The 23,672-nt window shown below is 38.7% G+C and overlaps 1 protein-coding gene and 1 long non-coding RNA gene across 2 annotated transcripts in view; one reads left to right on the forward strand and one right to left on the reverse strand.

The window, feature by feature from the left end:
• mafb (v-maf avian musculoaponeurotic fibrosarcoma oncogene homolog b (paralog b)) overlaps positions 1-20,485 on the reverse strand; it is a 68,372-nt gene extending 47,887 nt beyond the window's left edge. The window contains exons 1-2 of the mRNA XM_053477913.1: positions 19,085-20,485; positions 13,023-13,090 (exon numbers count right to left, since the gene is read on the reverse strand). Of these exons, the coding sequence (XP_053333888.1) occupies positions 13,063-13,090; positions 19,085-20,061 (1,005 nt within the window). The 5' untranslated portion in view covers positions 20,062-20,485 and the 3' untranslated portion in view covers positions 13,023-13,062. The remainder of the gene's footprint in view (positions 1-13,022; positions 13,091-19,084) is intronic.
• Positions 20,486-20,553: 68 nt separating this feature from the next.
• Positions 20,554-23,019, forward strand: LOC128507207 (uncharacterized). Its single transcript, XR_008355794.1, has 3 exons — positions 20,554-20,637; positions 22,104-22,209; positions 22,323-23,019. It is a non-coding gene; the product is annotated as an uncharacterized LOC128507207 (long non-coding RNA).
• The last annotated feature ends 653 nt before the right edge of the window (positions 23,020-23,672 follow it).

The raw sequence follows: 23,672 nt of genomic DNA on the forward strand, positions 1-23,672 counted from the left end.
TGTTTATCTACAACAGCAGAAGAGGAGTTCAGGTTTCACTCCTGTCAGGGGAGAGCAGGAATATGAGGCTACAGTGGGCACAGGCCACCCAAACTCAGGTCTTAGCAAGTTCTTTTATACTTAATCATGAATAAAAATAAATAAATAAATGAAGATCAGAACAAAATGAATGCACTTACCCCTGGCATGGTTTTACATACAAAGGCTGCACATTTTGAAACCTGCTGTAATTTCTTGCTCATCTCCAGTAATTCATTCTATTTATTATGTGTCTAATAACAATAATGCATTTTTCGCCGTTTATGTTAGCACCCATACGTCAGCGAGAGGGCACGCGCAATTCAGTTTCTCTGTTTCTGTGCCATTAATTTCACACCATTAACCATGTGTACAGACACAACAACACAACAAAGCGTGCACACAATCATAGAGATGAACCGGCAGAGACGGCCAGATTAAAGAATGCTTTCGTGCTCCATCATGTGCGCTTTTGTTTGATTATTTCATGGCTATATTTATAGGTGTAAAGAAGATGAACTGAGCCTGTGAGAAGCCAAGAGACAGGCTGCGAGAGCGGACAGAGAAACACTCTATTTACTCAGCAAGCACAGCAGGTTCATGCTGCGTGCCAAATCAGTGTGGTGAACCACTTTTCTCTGTCCCACACACACACACACACACACACGCATAGACTAACTCATTCTCGATCTCATTACTCTCCTTCTCTTTCCTCTTTCTCTACAAAACTATCACCTCTTTAATTCTTGAACTTTTTTGAGGTCAGATATATTGGATGTCTCCGCCACTACGTGTCAGTCTTGTTCACAGCAGCAACCGAAGAGGACAAGTGGCAAAACAGAGGACAGTGGCACCATGTCCTTAGTGTCCCTATGTGTAATATGGATGGGAATCGCCATATGGACCGCACGATACACTATTATCACGATACCGAGGTGCGGATTTGATTTGTGCTGTGATTCTTTTAATATCACAATTCTTAAGAAAATTATTTACTCCTACTACAGAGGACACTGTGCTGCCTGCCAATGTGTGAATAGTTTAAAATGCACCACCTGTAGGATTTTAGAGGAAATGCAACATTTTCCCAACTGAAATGTACATTTACAGTATTTGGCAATATTTTATCTTAATAAATATACAGAAGTTGGGGGTTAAAGGGCTAACAGGGACAACTTAGTGATGCTGGGGCCTTTTGATCAGTAGTCCAACACCCTGACTTGATTTGAATACTTTGTTTCGAAACAATATCACGACTAAAAAATTTTATAAAAAAGCAATATCAAAATGTTTGAAAAGGAGTCGAAAAAAGTATAAACTTTGAATCCTACCTCTTTTGACTAGTTAATTTATACCAAACAATATACATATATACATACATATACACACTAACATATTGTACATTAATCTTACCTTACCATTAACTCTACCTTAACCATAGAGTCACCTCTTATAGTCACCTTTTAAAATGAAAACATAAATATATTAATATAATTATTATTATCATCATTATTATTATTATTATGATTATTTTGAAGTCAGTGTGGTAATACACGAAATTTTGTCGTGTCTCCATTTTGTAACACACACACACTACCGTTCAAAAGTTTGGAGTCATTTGCAAATTTCTTAGTTTTTGTATAGTAATTTATTTTTTTACATTCTACAACGATATTGGGGATTTCAAAACTATAAAATAACACATATGGAATTAGGTAATTACGTAACAACAACAAAAACAACAGTTAGTTGTTATTTTAAGACACAGAGGTCAGCCTTTCTGTAATAGTTCTTGCAAGAACAGTATTGTCAAGTGCATTTGCAAAATCCGTCAAGCACCATAATGAAACTGGCTCTCATCAAGGCCATCCCAGGAGGGCGAGACCAAAACCTACCTCTGCCGCAGACGAGATGTTCATTTAGAGTTATCAGCCTGAAAAATGACCAATTAACAGCACCTCAGATTAGAGGCGTTATAAAGTCTTTACAGAGCAGAAGTAGCAGAAACATCTCAATATCAACTGTTCAAAGGAGATTAATGCATTTTTTGGCCCCTACAGAGTTAGAAAGTGACCCCAACTTTTGAACGATAGTGTACATACATACATACATACATACATACATACATACATACATACATACATACATACATACATACATACAGACATACATACATACATACATTGAAATACACAAACACACACACGCACACACTCATACACAAGCCCACTACTTCTTCAAATCTCTATCTGTTTATGAGAAGCATCCAGGCAGATTATGACCAATAATCACTACACCAGTGTTACACAGACATATTCATTATATGCTTGCAAGATTGGGAAAAGTTTACCATGTGAGAAATGAATATTTTTGTCCCCTTTACCCCAAAACAACCAGGGAGAAAAAAATGTTACTCCTAAAAGACAGTGTTCTAGTCTCATTTCATGACAACAATGGAAACAAATACTAATTATACCATGTGTGTGTGTGTGTGTGTGTGTGTGTGTGTGTGTGTGTGTGTGTGTGAATTAGAGGAGGCAAGCATTAGCCCCACATTATATATGAAAAATAAAACATGTTTAGATATACATATCTGATAGAATAGCAGGAAAACATTTATTACAAGTGCTTTTTAACTTCATCTGCCTTATTTTCATATATTCTCATTCCCAAGAGTCGCACTAGGGAGAAGAGTTTTTAGTGGAACGTGTAATCTAATACAAGCCGATCCGAGGCTCGCAGTAGAGATGATCAAAAAGTCTAATCTAACAAACGGAGCAGTCTGCTTCAATTTAGTCTCACTGAGGAGAACACACCTGCCTCTCTGAAGCTAAAACACACAACTATTCCTCTGTGGCCACACACACATACAGTATACTCCTCTCTCTCGCTCTCTCTCTCTCAATCATTTGAAAGAAACATAATGAGAGAGATCCCTGTGATATGGAAAGTGGCAGGGAAACGTGGATGCATGTGGGAAGTGGAATGTTGACTCATTAAAAAGCCTCTTTTATCCATGGAAAATTCCTGCACTAACATGAATGTGAGACTACATCAGAGGAATCACACACAACAACACAATAACATATATATATATATATATATATATATATATACTGTACATGTCACGCAAATCATTGCTGTAGAGCCTCTTAAAAAACATATAAAGGCTATTAAACAGTAATTAATAGAACAAAGTCAGTATTTGGCGTGATGACACTTAGAGGACTGTTTAGTTTTAGGTGTATTTTTTGCATTTGTATAAGGAAATTAGCTTTAAGGAAGTTTTTACTGAGCGTCCTGCAGAACCACCCAGCAACGTCCAATTATTTATTTCATTCTTAATTTATTGTCTGAAAAGTGGTCGCTTACATAATGTGCTGGTTTCTTTTCTGGCATCCAAATATAATTTTTCCTGCAACTTTTAATTTAGGGTAGGAATACTGACCTTTGAAATTGACTTAACAATAAACAATATACAATTAATTAAAAAAATCTTTAATAAAGTTTGAACTAAAAAACACAGGGTGCCTAAGACTTTTGCATTATACTGTGTGTGTGTGTGTGTGCGTGTGTGTGTGTGTGTGTGAACATAAATGCATGTTGAATCAAAATGAAATATGATAGATAAATAACTTATTAAATAACCAAATAAATGATACAATTGCTTTACCCCAGCTTTAAACACACAATTAAGCAAAAAAAAGAAATAGCAGAGAGGTAATACACAGCTCACCCTCTCATAATAACCGCTCCTCACTATTGTGGTGACTCGGAGAATACAGGTCACAGACCGTGCGGTGAACTTGGCCTGGTTTACCAGCTCTTCTCTGCTGGTGTGTTCCACAGAAAGTGATGAGCTTGATGGAAAAGCTGTGGTTACATGTGTGTGTGTGTGTTAACTGAAAGTCAAAAGCAGTTAACTGTTATTCCTTCCGACAATTAACATTTAAAAGTGTGTAGCTCATGAGGTTGTGAGACTTTCTCACTGAAGATTCAGCGACGACCCAAACGCGGCTTTACGCGGGTGGCTGAATTCCACTCGTGTCTGCAGTGTGAATAATTTCGGTGGCAGTGCGCTGGAGAAAAGCGGCGTGCACTTGGCAGGCCTGATTATGAATGACTGGGTCAGGAAGGCAGGCTGCTTTAAAACACCGCTTGGCTTGATGTGAAAGTGCTCCCACTCTGCTGATCAGCATACACAGGAACTCTCGTATTAATCTGAAATTAATCTAATGACTGCAGAATCATTGCTTTGCTTGTCACACCCACACACACCCTTTTCCCCCTCTCCCTCTGTTTACGTCTTTTTCTCTTTCGACCTCGGACAAGTCACCTTGTCTCAACCTGTACGTCCACTCGCACTCAAATTTCATTTCTCACACCTCTGAAAAAAAAAAACAAGCCAAGCATGCCGTCCCCATAGACGCTTCCATCCTCTCTCCCTCTCTCTCTCTCTTTCTCTCTCACTGTCCTGTCTGCTATCGTTCGAGACTCTCAGGCTGCTGGGGTTGCCAGGTTATGTCAACTGTCTCTTCACTATTGAATTTCCCTGCGGATAAAAGGTCAATGCATGTCACGAGGGCTTGTCTGCGTGAGGTCAAGCGTCTGTGTCCTTCCTCACTGAAGACATAGCGTGGCTATACAGAAGGGGGGGGAGCATGAGGGACTTACAGGAAGAGAGGATTGGATAAAAAGGAAACAGACTGTAGTATCACTCAGTTCTCGATGCACAGAGAGGCTGGGGCATAACAGCGGAGGGGGGGAGGGGGGCGGTTATGGGATTGTGCAGGATGAGCAGCTGAGTGGGCCCACGGGAATGCGGCTACTTCCGCTCCTCGAACATCCCACCACTCAGCGGTACTGCCGTGCACACACATACACACACACACACACACACATGCACAAGTACACGGATTCAAGCACAGGTTTTTTTGGCAAAATATATATATATACATCTGCTTGTGATAGTATAGAGGCATTAGTAATGTACATAACTGTGTCTGTGTGTATAATGGAGAAGAACTGGACTGCCAGATACACCAGCAGCAGGACAGAGACACACAATCCAATAGTGTGATAAGAGAAAAGCCTTCGCTGGCCTCTATTGATTGCTACTGACGCATCGATAGCAAGAAGCTCCCTCTTTCACTCTCTCTCTCTCTCTCTCTCTCTCTCGCTCTGTCTCTTCCCCACTGTGTATGAGTGTGTGTGCGTGTGCTGTGGTTCAGTTCCTCACCAAACTCCTCAGCTCACACTGCGGTTGTACCAGCTTTTTTATCACCACTTCAGAGCTCCTCACAAAGCAAAGAGAAATCTGTTCTTTCCCTTCCCTCTCTCCTCCCCTGTACTGTGCCTGATCAAGGACACAGATATCAGAGGCAGCTTGAAGGGAAACGCTTTCTCTTGAAAATCGCTGCTTCTTACAACTGAGGATAGCCCTCTATTCACGCACACACACACACACACACACACACACACATACACACTGTATACACACACAGCCGTGGCAGAAACCAGCTTCTTCAACAGCACTTGATGGCTCCTTCAGCCTGGAACAGTGCACTCAGCTGTCCACTTTCTCCATTCTCTTTACTTTCTCTGATTTCCAAGTTTAAATCCGCTCGGTCTGTTGTTCCACATGTCCAACGTTGTCGGATGATAATTACCCACTTAGATAAGAAATCTAGAAGCTGCGGGCTAGAGGCAGAACGCTGCAGCTACCTTCACCTTCAGGAAATTACAGTTTAAGCACTGTGTACGATCCTGATTGCTCTCACACTCGCTTGCCGCTACAAGGTCCATTTAAATAACTTTACTCGCATGCTTTATGGCAGTGTTTCCCAATTTCCAGTCGAACATTTTTCTCCCTGCCATAACGAGATCATTTTTTATCCTCCCAAGGTGCTTAGGGAATAATTTGTCTCCTTCACTCTTCACCCTACAGCTCCTTCACTCATGTGACTCTCTTGATTTTGCTTAAAGTCATTTGCTTGCTACCTAGTGATCAAAGTGACTTTTTTTTATTTTATTTAGAGGACGACTCAAGTGCGTTTCCTATAGGCCCGGATATTATAGTGTGTTCAGCAGCGGTCTGAGAAATATATACGCTGCCTGAGAGTCACCTTTCAGGTGCACTTCACGTTGGATAACACTGAGGGTGATTGCTTAATTACCTGAATCATGCTGATGTAAGAGGGCTTATGACAGCTACAGTACCAACGACGCCTCCTTTACACTAGTAAAGTTGTGTTCCTACAAGGATGCATTCTGTGCGCATCAAGCTTTTTAAAGACCTGTGAAATGCTTTAAAATGCTTTTAAAATGCTTTTAAAAATGTTCACAAGCCCCGCTGCTCCCCTTATCACTCTTTTCTCCTTTCTCTCATGAAAATTTAATCAGGCATTTAAGATGAATAGCTAGTGCTGAGTAACTGTGCTCTAATCCAATGCAAACGTTGCTTTTTTAGTGGAAAGTGATACATGTATTGTGGAAGGGGAAACCGTCCAAAAATCAGCACTGAAAGGAACAGTAGATCGAGCGGATTCTGTTACTCTTTGGTAAATCGCAAATGTGCACCTAATTGTCATTTGACAAACTCACAGTCTGATTTATGTTTCAGTTGGACTAAAGGGCTTTTTCAGGCCTAAGGCTCTCTGTCAAGCCTAGAAAATACACACTTCCAATGAGAATATTGTGCATTATTACTTTCAGTCTTAAATGGGTTTCGGGCAAAACAGGCTGTACAATAACAGGTTTCAAGGAATTTGTGTTTTTTTTGTTTTTTTATTAGATGACCACTGCAAAACATTCCAAAAAACTCTAGGAAGTCACGAGAAGTAAAAATATTCTTGACATCTATAAGCTTGCTCTATTATAACATACAGCATGGTGATGTCTCTGTCCAGTCTGTCCACAGTGACTCCGTCCACTCTGTGAACATCACTAGGCCATAAACAAAACGTCCAGGCCTGTTCAAGTCAAAAGAGGACTTTTAAATGTGCAGAATAACAAAACACAGTTATGAGAGTAAAAACTACATTTATTTCTCTATATATTTCTCTGTTACACTGATTCACTAATCCCACCGTTTTTACAGCTGAGCCATGATCAGCATAACTGCTTCAAGCTGTAAATGTTGGCCTTCTAGGAACGCCTTAAATGCAAAATACCAGCCTGGTTTGATCACCTAAAGCCTTCTGTTTTTGCAGGTCAATGCATGATCTCATACCGCCCACCGCACCACTTGTACATTACAGAACTACAGACATTAAAGACGCTCCTAAGAAACTTTCTACCTTTATGGTATCCAAGTACTAGTGAAATGCTGGGATAAGTGCATTAGTGGAGAAGGGAATTATATTTAGAAATAAAGTGTTCTGTTATTCTGCACAGTCAAAAGTCCCAGTTTGACTCGAGTACCAAAGCACTGTTGCTATTGTAGCTTATGTCTTTGTGGTGGTGCAAATACTGTTGGTAAGCAACTGCAAGCAAAGTAGTGACTTCATTGAATGCCATTTTGGTGACACTTTACAGAAGCAGAAATTCACACACACGAACAAACCATGTACTTCAGCATCGATGCACCGTTTGTAATGTTAATAAAGCAGATGACATTTAATTGTATTTGCTGGTTTAAAAAGCATCGGCAATAAACCAAATCAACACTTACACCAACCAATGCTTGTAGTATTAGTGAGTAAAATTCATTTACAAGTTAGGCTGAATACAAAGTTCATATTTTAACCATAGACACCAGAATTTAGTACACTATCAACATTTACAACATGCTGTACAGTAATGTTTCCTTAACCTATTTTCAGTAATTATTTATATGTTAAACATCAATCAGAAGAACTTCAATAACATTTTAACTAATATCAATTAATATAAAAATTACAATTTGTAAACATGCTATGTTATTATGTTAATATTGATTATGGCTTATTAATACATGTTTATGGTTTGTTGATTTTAATTACAATATTGCACTAAAGAATGTTAGCTAAGATAATCTAAATGTAAAGCATTACTACTATTTTGGAAATTAATTATTTCATATAAAAAAATTATTTGTAAATATTTTTGTGTAATAATAATGTTTATAATTTTCCCCCTAACCCTGACTTTAGGCAAGACATGCTTGGTATCTGAAGTTCGCTCTTTTAGTCCTGCACTGAAGCTACAAGGATAATGTTACTTAAAGTAAGGGAAACGTATCTATCAGTTTAACGCCTGCTGAAATGACCACACACACACACACACACACACATATGCACACACATGCCTAGAACTGCACCAATTAATCTCCTTGAGAGTTGCTTATGTGGCGTCTAACACTGTATCACACTGTATCACACTGTATCACACTGTATCACACTGTATCACACTGTATAACTGCGTGTTCTCTTCTCCAGTGGACAAATGTTCATCACATGCATGAACACAGTAGAAGCAGCCATCTGGAATAAAATAAAAAAATAAAAAATAAAAACAGTTGTTTCACTCTGTGTGGACCTCCAGCTGATAGAGGATTGTATATTCAGATGAGAATACTGATTCACGTATTCTACTAGTTTATTTTACATGCAAATAAAGTATTGTATGTAAATTAAAGCTGTAATCTTCTCATACTGTACGTTACCTGGATTAGCCTTATAGCTCAGATATTAGCGAGTTAGAGGCAAACTTTCCATGTCAAACAACATAAGCAAGTTCTTATAATAATAATAATTTTCAAATGCCAATTTTATTACATTTTTTAAATGATGTGTAGTCTTATCTAATGAAATGACATTAAAAATGTGAGGTCATACTTCAGTATGCAAAAGTGCTTGATTCTTTGGAAAATAAGAAATATTCGCCTTTTGAATAGACTAAACTGTACACATAATTACTTTTATAATATATTTCTTATTAATCCTTCATCTAAACCTCTTTCTCATAAGGTCTTTATTAGTGTTGCTCTTATAAGCAGTAATTACTGTGAAATCCACACTTTAGTCACAGACACTGATTTATATTATTATTTGATTTAAAAAACTGAATTACACACACAGTTCAAAGCAGCACAGGCCATGGACATGTACATGGACCCGTGTGTGTGTGTGTGTGTGTGAGTTTAACTCAGAGAGAGCTCTGATTTAAAATGCATCGCACGTCACAGAATATTCCATTATTCATACCTGTAAACAATAAAACTTTAAATGTGACCCATGTGTGTTATTGGTAATTATTTACTAAGAAGATATTTGTCAATATAATTTCCGTGTGTGTGTGTAAGAGAGGGAGTGAGAGAGCAGAGGAGTGTAGTGTGTATTGTATGAAATAAATGATAAACTGCGTGTTTGATGATGACCTTGTGTGTCCATGTTTTATAATGTTTAATATTTTTTTCTGTTGAGGATGTATGCGCTTGCTTTGTGTAAATGTATTACGTACAGGCTTTTACAAAATTAACCTTATTATAACAAATAAAAAGCAATGGCAACACAAGCTCTCATAAACCAAATAGGTTAAAAAAAATAAGCTGCCCATCTGCCAACAAATGGGGCACGCATGAGTGTGTGTGTGTACGTGTGTGTGTGTGTGTGTGTGTGTGTGTGTGTGCGTGCGCGCATGTGTGTACAGGAACCACATAATGGGCCGGCAGCACGCGCCTCAGTCCTCTCATTGCCTTATTTATTTATTTCTGTTAGTTAGTTCCTGCAGAGCACGCAAAATTAATGTCAGCCTGCAGAAAATAGACATAGAAACCTAAAATTCAGCACTTTCTGGCCAGAGAAGTTATTTATCAAGCTAACAAGGGGGGAAGAGGCACCCTGTTCCTACAGCCTTGCCTGGGAAATATGTGCCATTAAATTTCCAGCTTTGGGTTTTGCAAGTGCGAGAATAAAAGTGAGAGTGTCAGGGAGAGCAAAAGAGGGAGGGATGGAGGGGTGGCAGGGAGAGCAATATGGATGGTGCCCTCATCTCAGACACATTCATCCTCGGCAGGGTTAGACACAGATGAACTGACCAGAGGGCGCGAGGCTACTTATTGTGCCTGTACACAGGGACTCAGAGCAGAGTGAGGGGGAGCGCCAGGGTGCAGGTCACTAAACACAAGCAATACATCCCTGTACATCTTAGTTACCCTTCTCTAAAACGAGAAAACGCAGGTTGTGAGATTGAGACAGACTACTGGATGAACAGCTCTCAGCCTTCTAATTTAACCCATTTGTTTACATGAAGGTAAAAAAAAAAAAAAAAAATGTATATATAGCAGATATATATGAGAAATTGTATATAAAATACATAATACTTAGGATTTTCACTTTTGTGCCTTTCTTGTTTTTTTTATATGATTTTGATGCACTGTTGTCTTTAACGCACTGTTTTGTCCAACATAACGTGTTATAATATTCATTATTTGACCCTTATATCTGAGCTTAGGACACAATTTCTGGACAAAGGTCTGGACACAAGCCTATTTTAACTATAACTATATTTATTTTTATATAATTATAACTGTAATTGTGCATGGACAAGTTAGGAAGTAGTGAGTTTTTACACTCCTTAATTCATGGTCATTAATTTACTATGTTCTAAGCTTTTTTTTATGTTTTATTTTCTGCTCTTTTTTACGCACATACATCGTTTATTGCAGTGGTGGCTCAGGTTTTTGAAGCACCCAGATGTTGATTAGATGGTTGTGGGTTTGAGTCCTGCCAAGGCCAGGTTACCACTGTTGAGTCCTTGAGCAAGCCCCTATACCCTGCTCCCTATACAACCCAGCCACTGCATGCAGTGCCAGTCCCAAACGCAGTTAGGAAATGGGAGGGTTGCAACAGGAAGCGCTTAAGGCATAAAAGCCTGTGCTAGATCTTGTGAACCAATTGAGATGATCTGGCAACCACTAGGATAAAAGGGACAAAGCAGGGGGAAAAAAAGCGTATACTTTACATTCTTTCTTAAAAGAGTATCTAATTCTCTATATTTGACTATTATTATATATAAATAGTGAACATCCCTCCTCTGAGCACACCATTTGTTCTAAACTATATTCTATAGCATAGCATATGACACAAGTTTAATTAAGCCTTTTGAAATAAAGACAATATTTTAAACCCCGTATAAATCTAAAGCTCCAGATATTTCTCACTCTTTAGTAAAACTATACAGCTTTCCAATTAGTTTTACTGTACTTATTAAATAATTCATAGTAATCATGCTTTATAATGAATAATTGAATAATAAGCTGAGACGGTGAGGGTGTTATTAATCTGCGAAAGGAAAAAAGTGTTGCTGAAATGAATCATTCGAAAATATAAAATATAACTTTTCTAAATAATGTCACCAATAAGACTGGGAAAGTTCCTAAGAAATTCCCTTGAAATTTAGTGAGAATTGAATTAGCTTCACTTTTAAACGTGATTCCTTGTGACGCTCCTGCTCTGTGCAGTTGGTGTTTTTCCTATCTTTGGTTTTATCCATGTGGAAGGGTTCTCGAGCTTATTACAGAATGTGAGCACACTGTGACGTTAATTGAGCAAATGCTCACAATGTGCCTGCGCGCGCGCGTGTGTGTGTGTGTGTGAGTGTGTGTGTGTGTGTGTGTGTGTGTGTGTGAATGTACTGGGCTGAACTGGGCTGCAGGCTGTGGTGGATAAGGCCATGATGTACGTTACTGAGTTATATTTGTATCCGTACGAGAAGCGAGTGTCTTCAGGAGCTCGCCGCTAAAGATAGCCATGTTCGTGCTTGTCTTTGGTTACGGTTCACAGCTTTAACACACACACACTCACTCACACACACTCACAAATTCAGATGCACAGCAGGTGCTACTCCACAGGAAGGGAGAAGCAAGATTGACTGTGTGTTCTCTGTTTTCAGAGAGAGAGAGAGAGTGAGAGAAGCAGAATCATATTCATCCTCTCCTCTGTGGGTGACCTCAGCATCGTGTCCCAGAGTTACAGTAGAGAAAAGTGCTGCACTAGGCAGGAGCCTGCCCAATACCATCCTATCATATTCATCCTCTCGTCACGCGCTTAGAATATGAGCCCAGTGCACACACTCACACACTCACTGTTATTCATTATACACAATGGCAATCTCTCTCTCTCTCACGGCTCACACAAAGACACATGCATTGTAATCTATGCATCTCCTTCAGGCATCACAACCACTGAAGAGATGAAGTGAGCATGGCATTAGTGTACCTCAATCCTGGCCTATAGGGTGTGTTGCATACGGACAACAACACATGAATATCCATTATAAACAAACTGCTTCAGACACCCTGCTTTGTACATGTAACCTTTAAATAAGTTTCGGTTTCTCTGCGTGGGAGGCTAAGAACCATACACAAACCGGCCCTGGTTCTCACTTCAATCTAGCATGCAAAACTCGAATTTGTCCCTAATGCACATTTTATCACAGGCCCAAGGCTTCCTGTGCGTGTTGAAGTGCCGGTCGAACTATCTTCATTATTCAAAAATAATCTCTCTGTTATTTAAAATACAGTACAAAATCCCCACCACGCTAGAAAATTGTTCGCTTCGAACAGTTAGCACAGTATGTAACACACAACTATAATCCGAGTCAACATCGTTGTTTCAGATGGTTTTCAGAACAGAACTAGATCAATCATTCACCAAAGTACTGTACTATATATAAAAACTCATACAAAAGAAAAACATCTGTTATAAATGAAAATGTTGTAAATCATTTAAATATTCAATCTTGGGTAAAAAAAAAAAATTTGGATATGAATATTTCTGCCTGGGTATGTATTCACGATCATTGTGAAGGTTTCTGAAACACTTCCTGAGGACTCTTGCAGGAAAATATTTGGAGTCCAAAAACCGAATTCCCAAAGAAAATTAGCTGCATTAAATTCAGTGCAGAAAATGGCATAATCGATAACGGTGAAATGAAATGAATAACGTTTCGAAGAAATCCAATAACCCTTATGATTTTGAAATATAAAGATGGGAAATATTAGCTAGGGTTTGCAATCTTACCTCAGACTGCAGGGGTGAAGATTAGGACTCACACGTCATATCACAGGTGCAGAAATTTTCTTGAAGACCTGAAAAAGCATGAAAATAAAACGTGAAAAAGAGTACTAAACTGAAGACAGTGATAAAGTAAAAAAAAGTGTTTCATATATATATATTTATTTATTTATTATTTATTTTTAATTACACAATATATATTAAAAAAAAAATTATTATGGAATATTACAATTAAGATTCAGGTTTTTAAATTCTTTAGCAATTTGCTGATTATGTAATACGATTTGACACTCATAATAATAATAATAATAATGATAATAATAATTTAATTTTAAGTTCATTTCTCTGCTATGAGAATTGTATAACGGTATGTTTATATTACTTCACTGCAGGAATTATAATAAATCAATATCAGATTCAAAGTTAGAATCAAACTGAACATGTTAGCTCTCTCTAAGAATACATTATATTAATCATTGATTTAATCAAACTGATCCACTGCAACTCCAAACAAGCCCAGTGAGATCAGGATGACCATTTTCGCTGTTATTTCTCTGCTGTGTTGGGCTTGTTGGCCTGACCCGGCAGCTGTCGCTAAAAGTTTGTCGTCACAGTCTCGTATGGATTGACGTGTCATGCCTGCTTAAGGTTACTAAAGCTGGCTTTCAAAAATAGCTGTAACTGTTGGCCAACAAGCACATCTAAACCAATGAACATGTGAATACTCCAGGTCTGGTGCCTGAGTGCTGTGGACGGGGGCGTTATCGATAGGAGAAAGCTTTTTAGACATCCCAGGATTAAATATTCCTCTAACTGCTCCGCTCTGCCCCTGCCGGACGTGACATCACTCAGCGGGTCGAGACCCTTCCCTCGCTCCCAGAGAGAAGAAAGACGAGACAGACAGAGAGGAAGGGAGAAGAAAGGAAAGTCTTGGGGAAGTGTTGTACAGTGGGGTCACCTTGCATGGCTGGGAGATCAATGTCTCTTTGGCTGGCTGAGGAGAAGATGCAGGAGAAAGAGAAGGATGGATAGAGAGATAGAAAGAGAGAGAGAGAGAGAGAAAGAGTATGACTGCAGCTAAGATACGTTGCCAATAAATCACCTTTGCCGGCCGCACAGATGCAGGTATAACACAGAATGGGCATCAGGCCAAACCTTACAGTTATAAATGTGACATGTGGACAAACACACACTCTACACACACACACACACACACACACATTAAGGCATGCACTGCCACTCTATAAAAAAACAAAGACTTCAGTCAGTTTTAATCAGTCAATTAATTATCAATAAATTTAACTTTGCGATACTGAACATTATGTTAACTAGTAATTCAATAATTTCATGGTTTGCTATATTCTCACTACTCTCTCACACACACTGCACACACCACAAACAAGAGTTCCTTAGCACACTTCACTCCTTCAAGCAGTCATAGTCCTGGCTGAAACACATACTCAGGATATAAACATGACATCTTTAAAAATACTGCAGCCGACCGACCCTATGCTGGGCCAGGGAGGGAAAAAGCTTAAATTATTAGCTTTTCAAATAAATGCCCTATAACTCAGAGCGCGAGCTGGGTCGTGGGGAGAAGCAGGCATGTCGGTGAATGATGGACACGCAGCAGTGGGGACATAAACTCTCCTCTGTTAAATCACTTTAAATGGAAATGTTTAGTGGCAGAGATGCAGATGAGCCTGGACCGCTGGCTACTGAGATTGTTTTCTAGTCTTTTTTTTTTTTTTTTAAATCCAGTCCTCCTGTGTGCACTGGCTTCACAGCGTCAATGGAACTCGCTAGAACGGAACATACATGGAAAAAAATTCAATGAAATCATTTAGGTTTAATTGTACATGATTATGAGGTGGGGGAATTGTCTAAAGCTGTGATACTTGGATCATTAGTAAAATAAACTAAGCTAAAAGGTGATTAGAGCTACGTAAATAAATACAAATGTGATGTTTATAATATTCTTCTTGCTATTATTCTGTAAATTACTATAATCTTCTTATATACATGACATTACTAATCTATCATTAATTTGAACTATGACTTAACTTGAGAGAGAGAGAGAGAGAGATCTAGAGAGAGAGAGAGAGAGAGAGAGAGATCTAGAGAGAGAGAGAGAGAGAGAGAGAGAGAGAAAGAGAGCATTGATTCCAACACAGGCATTCACTGATATGATTACAGATAATATCCTTTACCTTAATGCATGGAGATGATTCAGATGCCAATATGCATGAGATGAAGTGTGATTTCCCATCATTGTTGGCCTTTGATGTAAGAAACCGATATAGTGACAGAAGACAACTGTGTTATCAGTATTAACCTAATCACAGCTGCCCGTGGCCAATGATCAGGGCACATATGGTGTCAATATTCCTTTTGTGATTAAATTAAGCAGAATACACTCTCAAGGATATACAATTTACAGCTGTAGGTGAGTGTGTAAATATATTTACACCAGTAGTTACATGGATGAAACGATTTTATAAAACTATCTAATAATGTTTACATCGTTGTTGTTCGGATAATTACAACCTACTTCAATCAAGAAGGATTCAAAAGGGCCAAACCTACTCTATCCTATCAGGAGGTCAGGAAAAACCCCTCTCATGAAAGCCATGAAATCACACCTGACTTACGTTTTTATATGCTAATATGCTAATACCTGATGCATTCCTAATCCTTATAATTAAATGCAAACTACTTGATGTCATCAGACTTGGAAATGACATCACAAGTCAGCAAGCAGATGTCCACTATTGTTGTACTGACTCTAACACAAAAGCTCCAGCAGTATTCCCCAGCAGGAGGATGTGCATGCTACAGTCCAAGGATACAACACTCCTGTAATTAAACAGCACTACATATTGGCCTAATCAGGAAGAAAAGCAATAAATAACAGCATACTAGCCTAGAGTGGAAACTGGCCAATAATTCATCATTTTAAAGGGGCAAAAACAAGGTCTTTTCTTTCCTATTAATCACACAGGAAATGACTGCATGTTGCACAGGGCACAGCACTGCCCACGGCCTCCGGGCTGCTGGCACCCAACCGAGAGCTGAACTTCAGTGTGCTGAGAACTCGGACCTCACTTAATCCCGTTCTCTAAATTTACTGTGCGAAATCTGTTCAGAGCCATTACAGAAATACAGTCGGAGAAAGACAAAGACAGTCGCAGAAAGACGGTGGGTGTGTCCAGCTGCTAAAGGATACTTTTATAACTCCGTTATACTTCGATCAATACTACAATGGACAAGAACCAATATTAAATATGTAAGCTTTTTCTTCAAGACGATCAGCACTGCAATGCCTTGATCAACTCAGGATCGAGCTAATACTGCAACGCTTGCTATTTCATCCCTAAACTTCAAGAAAAAAGAAATGAATATTGGCCTACACTATGGGTACAAAAGCAAATGTATTATACAGTTATACAAATAATATTGCTAACATGATCTAATTGAGCATGTGTGAAACAATAAAAATGCAAGGCCATAATATAGAGCACTGAGAAGAATTACACACATCTAGTGAAATAATAATAATAATAATAATAATAATAATCAAGTAAATATATTTGTACATTTTATTTGCAATGCTTTATTATTGTGATAATTAAGTGGATTTTATTCTAAGCGGTATGTTCCACGTGATGAGTAAAATAATACCATTTAATCTTTATACGTTTTATTAGCCCATATGAACCGGTTTTATTCTGGAGTAACTGTTCTGAGTGAATGGCGATATTCAACAAGTTTAAGCAGTTCCTAACACCATTAAGAGCAAGTCTGTAAATGAATTATTAACCGCAGGAGCGAAGGTCAGTCCATTTAGACGAAAAAAAAACAAACGTATAGGCATGAAAGCGCTCAGCTGATCCTGACTTCTGTTCTGAGATTAAATAATCTCGCGTTTCAGTCCGACTGTGTGCAAAATATATATAGTTTAGAAAAGATATTACAAACTCAAGCGCAATTTATTTCAGAGGCCTCCGGCGCAAAAAAAAAAAAAAAAAAATAGTCTACCAAAATCACAAAAAAATTGTACATTAGGAAAAATAAATCTACTTAATTATAAGACATTAATGAACATCGCATAGAAATGAAAAACATAAAAAAGCTAAATGATTATTTAAAACTGACAAAATAAATACTTTATAACGATATGTTAGCATGGCTATTGTATATAATGCTTTATAGTACGTTGTTATATTTAAACTAATATATGTATAATAAAAGTAATATAATTAATAATCTACATGTCGGGCGGCAACAAGTGCATCAGTCTTTCCTCTTCACAAACTCAAGTTTTCCAGAATGTACACGGATAAAATAATAAAAATATATAAATGAATAAATAATAATATTAGCAAGCGTATTAAAATATTGTAAATATTTAAATGTTGTTGTATTTAATTTTCAAGTTAAATATTTCTTCATGGAAAAGCTGGTCCTGCTTTTTGTCTGGACTGGAAGCTTCAGTATTAATGATAAGCTATATAAAAAAAAATGTAAGCCTGTAAAAATGGTGAAGAAAGGAATAAGAGAACAAAACAACCGTTTTTTCATCGTTATAAATTTATTGATAAACTGCATGTCGGTGCTGTGGTGTAAAGGCTACAGTCAGTCCCTGCTATACAGGTAACAGCATTACACAGCTACAGGCTGCAGGGTGGAAAAGCGGCTGAAACATCGCATCAAAATCTCTCCTACTGTTTAATTAGCTGACGTTATTTATTCATTTCATTTCACTTTACACTTTTTCTTTTTTAAATCTGGGATTTGTCATAAATAAAATCAGCTGGTTGATGCACAGGAACGTAAAATATTTCAACGAGCTTGTGGTGTTGGTTTAAGTTACAGTAGGGTGTCTTATAGGTTACATTTTTGGAAGGCTACTTGTGCTAAAAAATAAACTTTTTTAAATAACATCCCTCTCTCTCTAAAGATAAAATTTTTAAAAATCGAAACGAATGCACTGAACTTAATGCCAATTTAACATAAATCTGCTTGTCACAACCTGTAGCTTGGCATCATTTTTAACACACTGGGGAAAAAAACAATATTCCATCACATTCTTAAATAAAATGATTTTAGTTACTGTGTAAAACTACTGCAGACTATCTGAGAAAATGTAGCAAAGATCTGCTTTCATCGAGGCTTCTTCATGCCACATTCGTCACTTATGTATGTTTTTGTCAAAGGGAAATCCAGTCTGAGCATTTTCCGCTGGATCTGATCAAAAGACAACACTCAATGGAGACAGGGTAGAGGTTCATGTGCGGAGGGAGGATGGAGCTCACTTTTTGGCTGCAAGTCCCAAAAAAGTGGACACACCACACGATGGAGGATGAAATGTAAAGCCGAAGCAATCCAAAAAAATAAAATGTTCATTCAAAAGGCAGCAACGTGAGAAACCAACATGACCAGCATGTGGAAACGGAAACAATCTGTAACAATTATAACAATGCACCACCAAAAGTCGCATAATTAGCCAAAAATATTTTTTTTACAGGATATGGTGAAGAAAGGGGGTAAATCAATCAGGGAAGACAATAAAAATGCACACATCTTTCGTACCAGACAACACCAGGTTGTGTAATTAAACGCTTATAATTGCTTAATTGTAAATGTGGTTATTATGCAGTGAAAGTTTGGTGCATGCGCAAGGTCCATGTCCTAACCGCATACAGAGACAAAACCACACATACTACTGAAAAATAGCAAAGTATAGCTAGTGTGTGTGCAGAGTGTCAGAGGTCTGGACCTACACAAGAACTGTAGTGAAAAGTATGAAAGCCTGAACCTGAAACTTGTGTTTAATTATTCTTATTACTTTTAAGGTTGACCCTTTTCTTTAAATAAAATAATAATACTAATAAAAGTAAAAGTAAACAAAAAGGGAAAACTCTGGGTTGTCACGTGTCATTTGTGACTTGCAAATACACCTCATACTCGCAAAACAACAAATAATAATAAAAAAAAAAACATAAATTGCGTGAAACCCCGTTAACGCTGGATGAAATCGCTTCCCTATGAAGTGCCAACAAACTCACATGAAAAACTCCGGAGAGGAAGGGTTGTTGTCGCTGCTCGAGCCGTTTTCTCGGAAGCCGTTGCCGATGAGCTTCTCGTATTTCTCCTTGTACGCGTCCCTCTCCCGCATCAGCCTGGAGATCTCCTGCTTGAGGTGCTCCACTTGCTGGATGAGCTGCGTCTTCTCGCCCTCGAGCACGTGGCGCTGCTGCACGCGCTTGAAGCGGCAGGACTGCGCGTAGCCGCGGTTCTTCAGCGTCCGCCGCTTCTGCTTCAGCCGGATCACTTCTTCCTTGCTGACGCCGCGGAGCTGTCGGTTGAGCTCGCGCACGGACATGGTGACGAGCTGCTCGTCGGAGAAGCGGTCGTCGAGGCGCGTGTGCTGGTGGCTCCCCGCTGCGTTGCCGTTGGCGGGCGCTCCGGGCGCTCCGTGGTGTGCGTTGGCGTGGTGATGGTGGTGATGGTGGTGGTGGTGATGGTGCGGGTTGCCGTTCTGCGCCGCCGCCGCCGCGATCACGGCCGAGACCACGGCGGCCGCCGAGCCCATCTCCTCCCCGGCCACGGCGCCTCCTGCGCCCGCCGCGCCGCCGAACTGCTGGCCCCGGGTGTAGCCGTCGAAGCTGGGGAGCTGGTGGCCGCTGCTGATCAGCGCCTCCACCGCATCCTCAGGGCTGAAGCCCAGCGCCTCTGGGTTCAGCTGCTGCTGGTAGCCGCTCATCCAGTAAAAGTCCTCCAGGTGCGCCTTCTGCTCGCTCCCCGAGCCCGGACTGGGCGCCGAGAAGCTTGGCGAAGGAGGAACCGAGCTGCAAGGCGTGCTCATCGGGGTGGAAGATACGGATCCGCCGGCGACTGGGCGGCTGCACTGGCTGATGCTGCGGTCGGGCTCCACCGGCTCCTTTTTCACTTCAAACTTCATCAGATCGAAGTCATTAACATATTCCATGGCCAGGGGACTGGTGGGCAGGTCGGAGTTGCTCATTGCCAGTTCTGATGCCATCCTTTTGCTGTTGACAGTCCTCCAAAGGGGGTGAAGAGCAGCTGTCAAACTAGTCGGGTTCGAGACGGCGTGAGCCAGCTTGATTTCTTTATTTAATTCTTCAGAACCGTGAAAAAGACTGTCGACTTTGCGGCGAGGATTTTTCTTTTTATATATATAAATTAATAGCCTGTGTTTTTTTTCTCTCTCTCTCTCTCTCTCCTCTCACGGACGCGTGAGAGCAGCGCGCGCTTCTCCTGTTCCTCTGTCTCTCTGCGGGCGAGTGTCGGTGCGACTGGATTTGAAATATTTAACACTTCATGGCTTCGGTTCTTTTTGCTACAATTGCGTAAAAACTGAGGAGGTTAACGTGCATGTGACTGGTAAATTGTTGCTTTGCTGAAAAAAAGAGAACTGTGGGCTCGTTGTAGTTTTTAAAGGATCGCCCAGCAGACGAGTATAAAAGCATTGCTGAGTTTTATAGCTGCTCTGACGTCACACCTGAAGAGGAAATGGAATCGGGCTCAGAGCCAATGGGCGGGCTACATCTGAGCTCTAATTTACATACTACAGGGAAAAACTAAAGTTTTCTAAACAGTAAGTCCTGACTGATGTCCGGGGTTCCACCCTTTCATTCTTTAACATTATTCTAAATTATTTATTTTCTTTTTTTTTTTTAAAGAAATTTGAAAAACTGTCTTTTTCCCATGAGCTATTTTTTTCCAGCACATTTATAACCTTTAAAGTATTTCAGTATTTCGAGTATGAACAGCCAGTGATTAAGTGTAGTCCGAAATGTCACCGAAAAATAATTTGGTCAAATTCATGTTGATTAAAATGGGATTTTTTTTTTGAGTACTGTGAAGTCTGTATGTATATTGCTGTTTTTTTTTTTCGTGTGTGTGTTTAACGTGTTTAAAAATTAAATGTTCTCAATTGTAACTTATACGCTACAAATAACGCATTTTGTAATCTAATAACAGAAAAAATGAAGCTTAAAAATAAATTATTACAATATTTAAGACCGCTTTAGCTTGTATTAAACTATTAACGCATAGACAACATGTAGTGTATCCCTAACCCCCACCTTAAAAAGGCACCAGCATTACAGTTTAAAAGGTACTCCAGCACGTCACTCAGTCCAGTACTGAAACGCAACAGTGCCACCTTTCGGAGCAAACGGGAACTGTCACTTAAGCTGCATGAGCATTTATACAGGACAAAAGGTTTGGTCACTTGTTCAGGTCTTAGTTAGATTTTTGTAGATGGTTAATTTTTCTATATAAAATAGTCTGGATGCAATTTAAACAATTTACACTTCACTGAAGTTTCAAAGAGTCTTTTTCTTTATTGCCTGCATAAATAACAAACAGAACCGTTTCCATTAAAGCATCATACTGTAACCATCTATGTGATGTAGGATTTTTTTAAATAAAATTTGAGGGACAAAAATAGCTCACTGAAGTCTGTGCTGAAAATCATTCTAAATTTCATAAACTATAAGATGAAATAAGGTTATTCTTCTCAAAGGACATATATTTTGATAAAAAGTGACAAAAAATGATTACTGTAATAAATGTATTATTGGAATAATTTAGTTCCTGATTGCATAAAAGCTCAAGCGATCAGAGGAAATATTAAATACTAAAAACCTTTTTTTTGTGTGTGTAATGTAAAAGCAAAATGTTTTACTTTGGGTATACTGTAACTGTCTTTAACCTATAGAAAGTTGTAGGAAGGTCTAAACTAAGGTCCAATCAAAATGTAAATAATAGGAATTATTTATTCACTATTTTATTTAAGTTAGTTAATTTATTAATGTCCATTTCATATTGTGAAGTGATACTAATTAGGGTAACAACTAGCAAAAATACACAAAAAGTTGCTGGTGCATGTTTTTTTTTTTTACCTGATGTAAACAATGGCTTTTTAAAAAAATATATATATATATATTTTTTGTCTTTAATTTTTACGTCATTGTGCTCACACATTAAAATAAACATCAGTTGTAACCCATACCCCATCCATTGATGTAATACACTTTGTTTATGTTTTATTGACAGAAATATGAGAGATTGACAACAAGATAACGTTACAGCATGTTGATTAGATAAGACTGATCAAGTAGGCATCAGGAGATCCTTCTGGGTTTATCAAATAGCCATTCAGGTACTATTTAATAATATATTAATTAAGTGTATTTTTATTCAGTGTGCTCTCACTGATATACAATTTTAAATCAAAAACATAAATATTAAGGTTGTTAAATAATTATTTTCCAGTGTCTTTTCAAAATATGGACAGAGTTCATCAGTCTGCAGTGCCACAATGAAATGCCTGATCAGTTAAGCAAAAGAGAGCTGAAGAGAAATTACAACATTCTGTGTTCATGTGAGCACATTAACAAGGATTTTACTCACTCACTCATTCACTCACTCACTATAGCTCTTATCTTGTCCAGGGTTGCAGGGGCCTATCCCAGGGAACTTGGCCACATGGCAGGTGCCATTGCAGGGCACACAAGCAATTCACTCACTCACACATTACGGGCAATGTCTTTTGACTGTGGGAGGAAACCAAAGTACTTAGAGGATTCCCAACAAGCACTGGAAGAACATGCAAACTCCATGCACACAGACCCAAGGCAGCACCCTGGAGGTGTAAGGTCACAGTGATAACTCCACAGCACTGTGCTGCCATTAACAAGGATTTAGTAAAGTTGATAAAAGATATTATATGACATTCTTAATATCAGCCCCTGAGATTAATGATGAATAGGACCTATATAGGGTAAGTAGCTCAGTGGTTAAGGTATTGGACTGCGGTTCGGAAGATCCCAGGTTCAAACCCCACAACCACCAAGTTGCCACTGTTGGGCCCTTGAGCAAGGCCCTTAACCCTCAACTGCTCAGATGTGTAATGAGATAAAAATGTAAGTCGCTCTGGATAAGAGCGTCTGCCAAATGCCTAAATGTAAATGTAAATATCAGATATACAGTTTATATACAATGGTTCTGTATCAAGACCACTCTGTGCTCATCAGTAAAGTCAGTCCACACAGGAATTTTACACTGTTCGCTGGGGCATTCTAGCCCAGTAAAGAGAGGAAAAGAACTATTTTTTTAGCCACAGTTGCATTTTTTGTATTATTGCTTACACATGTTACTGCTGCTTGTTGATTTGCTGAAATTAAATTACACAGTATGATCAAACAAATTATACAGTATGGTATTCAAAGATGTGAACAGGAGAAAGCAGACTCTTAGTAGTGATGATTACGGTGTAAACCTTGTCTACTGAACTTTAATAAAGTTGTTCAATAAAAAGAAATCCACCATTACTGGGATTATGAGCATTATCATTCATTATGCACTCCCAGTGGGTAACTAGCTTAATATTCATTATGGAAGCCCTATTTAAACCTGTATATTAAATACTGAACTTACTTCAACTGAACAAGATGATTTCAGCACACTCATTTGAGCAACATTTAATTATCGGCAAAAGGAAATGAAATGTTTCTCCAAAAGTATTTTAACTAAGCGTGGTGTCTCTTTGTAAGAGAATAAAAAGAGCGTTAAGGCTATTACGAGGCTGAACATAAAAGGTGAACAGAGTTCTTTCTACGAAAT

This window comes from Clarias gariepinus, chromosome 2, assembly GCF_024256425.1.
Source record: "Clarias gariepinus isolate MV-2021 ecotype Netherlands chromosome 2, CGAR_prim_01v2, whole genome shotgun sequence".
NCBI classification, from domain to species: Eukaryota; Metazoa; Chordata; class Actinopteri; order Siluriformes; family Clariidae; genus Clarias; species Clarias gariepinus.